This window comes from Orycteropus afer, unplaced genomic scaffold (genome assembly GCF_000298275.1).
Source record: "Orycteropus afer afer isolate SDZICR_OR568_19922 unplaced genomic scaffold, OryAfe1.0 scaffold00345, whole genome shotgun sequence".
NCBI classification, from domain to species: domain Eukaryota; kingdom Metazoa; phylum Chordata; class Mammalia; order Tubulidentata; family Orycteropodidae; genus Orycteropus; species Orycteropus afer.
In genome coordinates, this window is record NW_006921932.1 from 3,558,668 (window position 1) to 3,561,122 (window position 2,455).

Below are 2,455 nucleotides of genomic sequence, written 5' to 3' on the forward strand. Positions count from 1 at the left end.
TACATAAATAAGTATCGGTATATGTATACATACATACATACACTTCTGACTTAAGGATAAAGTTGTTTCCCATTTCATTGATAAACATCTGTTTGGATTTTACATCTGAAGTTTACTGGGAAAATTAAACTTTGTGGCAAAAATAAGTGTTTAAATTGATGGCATCTTCTCAGGCCATATGAGGAGTATGTAAATGAAACCAAAAAATGGAAGTAAACGTTTAGAGGAATGTTCAGAAAATGAAAGTATTCTCATCACTATTTAAAAGCCATGATAGAAAGAATGTCTTCAGAGAACCTGGGGTCCAAGGTTCAACCTGACAACCAGCTCAGTCAGCCCAGCAGCATCCTCACTTCTCCCCATGGCCCTCCCACTCTCTCTACTGACCGTCCTGGTGGTGTTCACCTATGGCCCTGTTCCATCTCTGGGCTGTGATCTGCCTCCCAACCACATGGTGGCTAGTAAGAAGACCTTTGTGCTCCTGGCTCAAATGAGGGGACTCTCCCCTTCTTTCTGTCTGGATGACAGAAAGGACTTCCGATTCCCCCAGGAGGTGGTGGATGGCAGCCCACAGAACAAGGCCCAGGCCATCTCTGTCCTCCAGGAGATACTCCAGCAGATCTCCAACCTCTTCCACACAGAGGGTGCCTCTGCTGCTTGGAACATGACCCTCCTGAACCAACTCCACAACGGACTCCATCGACAGATAGAAGACCTGGAGAACTGCTTGCTACAGGCAATGGGAGAGGAAGAATCTGTCCTGGCAGTTGAGGGCCCTCCACTGGCTGTGAAGAGGTACTTCTATGGACTCCATCTCTATCTGAAAGAGAAGAAATACAATGACTGTGCCTGGGAAGTTGTCAGAGGGGAAATCAGGAGAATCTTCTCTTTGTCAGCAGACTTGCAAGAAAAGTTAAGGAGGGATGGAGATCTGGGTTCATCTTGACTTGACTCTCAATCTGATATGCATAACACACCTGCAAAGACATTTCAAAGACTCTTGTATCTATCTGCTTTTGTCACTGAATTTATTGAACTCAGGGATTAATCTGTCTGTAGAATTCAACATGTATATGTTAAATAATACCTGCAGGGATCAGTTCCTAGGAGAAAACTGTTGGACTTTGTTATTTATTTATGTTTATTGATTCATTCTCATATTTATAATATTTAATTTTATATTTAATAAATTACTAATTTTTTACATTTACATTGTATTAAGATTTTCTTAATGAAGATTTCCCATTTCCACAGGAATTCTGGTGGTATAGTGGATAAGGCATTTTACTGCTAACTCAGTAAGGGTTAGGGTTCAATACCCTAGCTGCTCTGCAAAAGAAAGATGAGGTAAGCTTCTTCCATAACGATTTACAGCCTTGCAAACTTAATGGTGGTCTCTATGAGTCAGAATTGATTTGATGGCAGTGAGTTGTTTTGGGTCTGTTTGTCCCCCCCCCCTTTTTTTTTAAGTTGTGATTTGGGTGAAAATTTACAGAGCAAATTCACTTTCCATATAGCTGTTCACATACACTTTGTCTCATGACATTGACTACAACTTACCAAAAAGCAACACCTTTCCTTTTTCTTAAATTTTTTTATTTATTAAATAATTCACAAAGAATACTAATGGAATTTGATTACTTTTAAAAACAAAAGCAATGCTTTGTTAACCAAATTGAAGACTGGAGTAAAATTTATTTATGCATTCATTCATTTCATTCACATCATATGTACAAGTTGAGTATCTGGCAGATTATGAAACTTATAAGGAAGTACATGTGTTGAAAGGTTATGCTCAGATGTAAATTATAGAGGTTCTGGCTGTGAATTTAATATTAATGAATCAACAACATATATTGTTCTGTTTACCTAGTGCTGCTCTGACAAGAAATATACCACAAATGGGACAGCCTTAACAAATAGGAGTTTATTCTTACAATTTGGAGGCTTTAAGTCCAAGTTCAAAGTGCCAGGCTCTAGGGGCTGGGTGAAAGCTCCTCAACCTTGGGGTCGAGCTCTGCCACCTGCTCCCGGCCCACTGGAGCTAGAGGCATTTCTTCACTCAGACAGCTGCTGGCTGCTGATGCTGATGCTGAGAAGTGCCAAGGTTGACAAGGAAAAAGGCACAGTCCTGATGTTACCAAACCACATGGCAGGCCATTAACTTAAGTCCATCGCAAGTCCCAAGGTCAGCAGAGCATAGCAGGCTGATGAGCAACGACACAACTACATGCAGGGTCCAAGCGTGCCATAGGACAGAGATCATTCTCAAAGCTTCTCCTTATATACAGGAAGCAGACCACATCCCAAAGGCAGGTACTCAGCTGCTGGTGGTAAATCCCACCATGGAGCTGATTGCCAGTCTCATAATGGGGAGTAACTACCACCAGCTGCCCAGCCACTCAACCAGGCCCAGCCAAGTTGACACACAAACATAACCAACACATATATTATA

The 2,455-nt window shown here is 41.3% G+C and overlaps 1 protein-coding gene across 1 annotated transcript; it reads left to right on the top strand.

Moving 5' to 3' along the window:
- Positions 1–361: 361 nt before the first annotated feature.
- On the top strand, positions 362–946 carry LOC103207020 (interferon omega-2-like). Its single transcript, XM_007952550.1, has one exon. The coding sequence runs from the start codon at positions 362–364 to the stop codon at positions 944–946; it is 585 nt and encodes a 194-aa protein (XP_007950741.1).
- The last annotated feature ends 1,509 nt before the right edge of the window (positions 947–2,455 follow it).

Bases quoted from the DNA above. Each gene is read 5' to 3' on its own strand.
- LOC103207020 (XM_007952550.1), top strand. From the start codon at position 362: ATGGCCCTCCCACTCTCTCTACTGACCGTCCTGGTGGTGTTCACCTAT.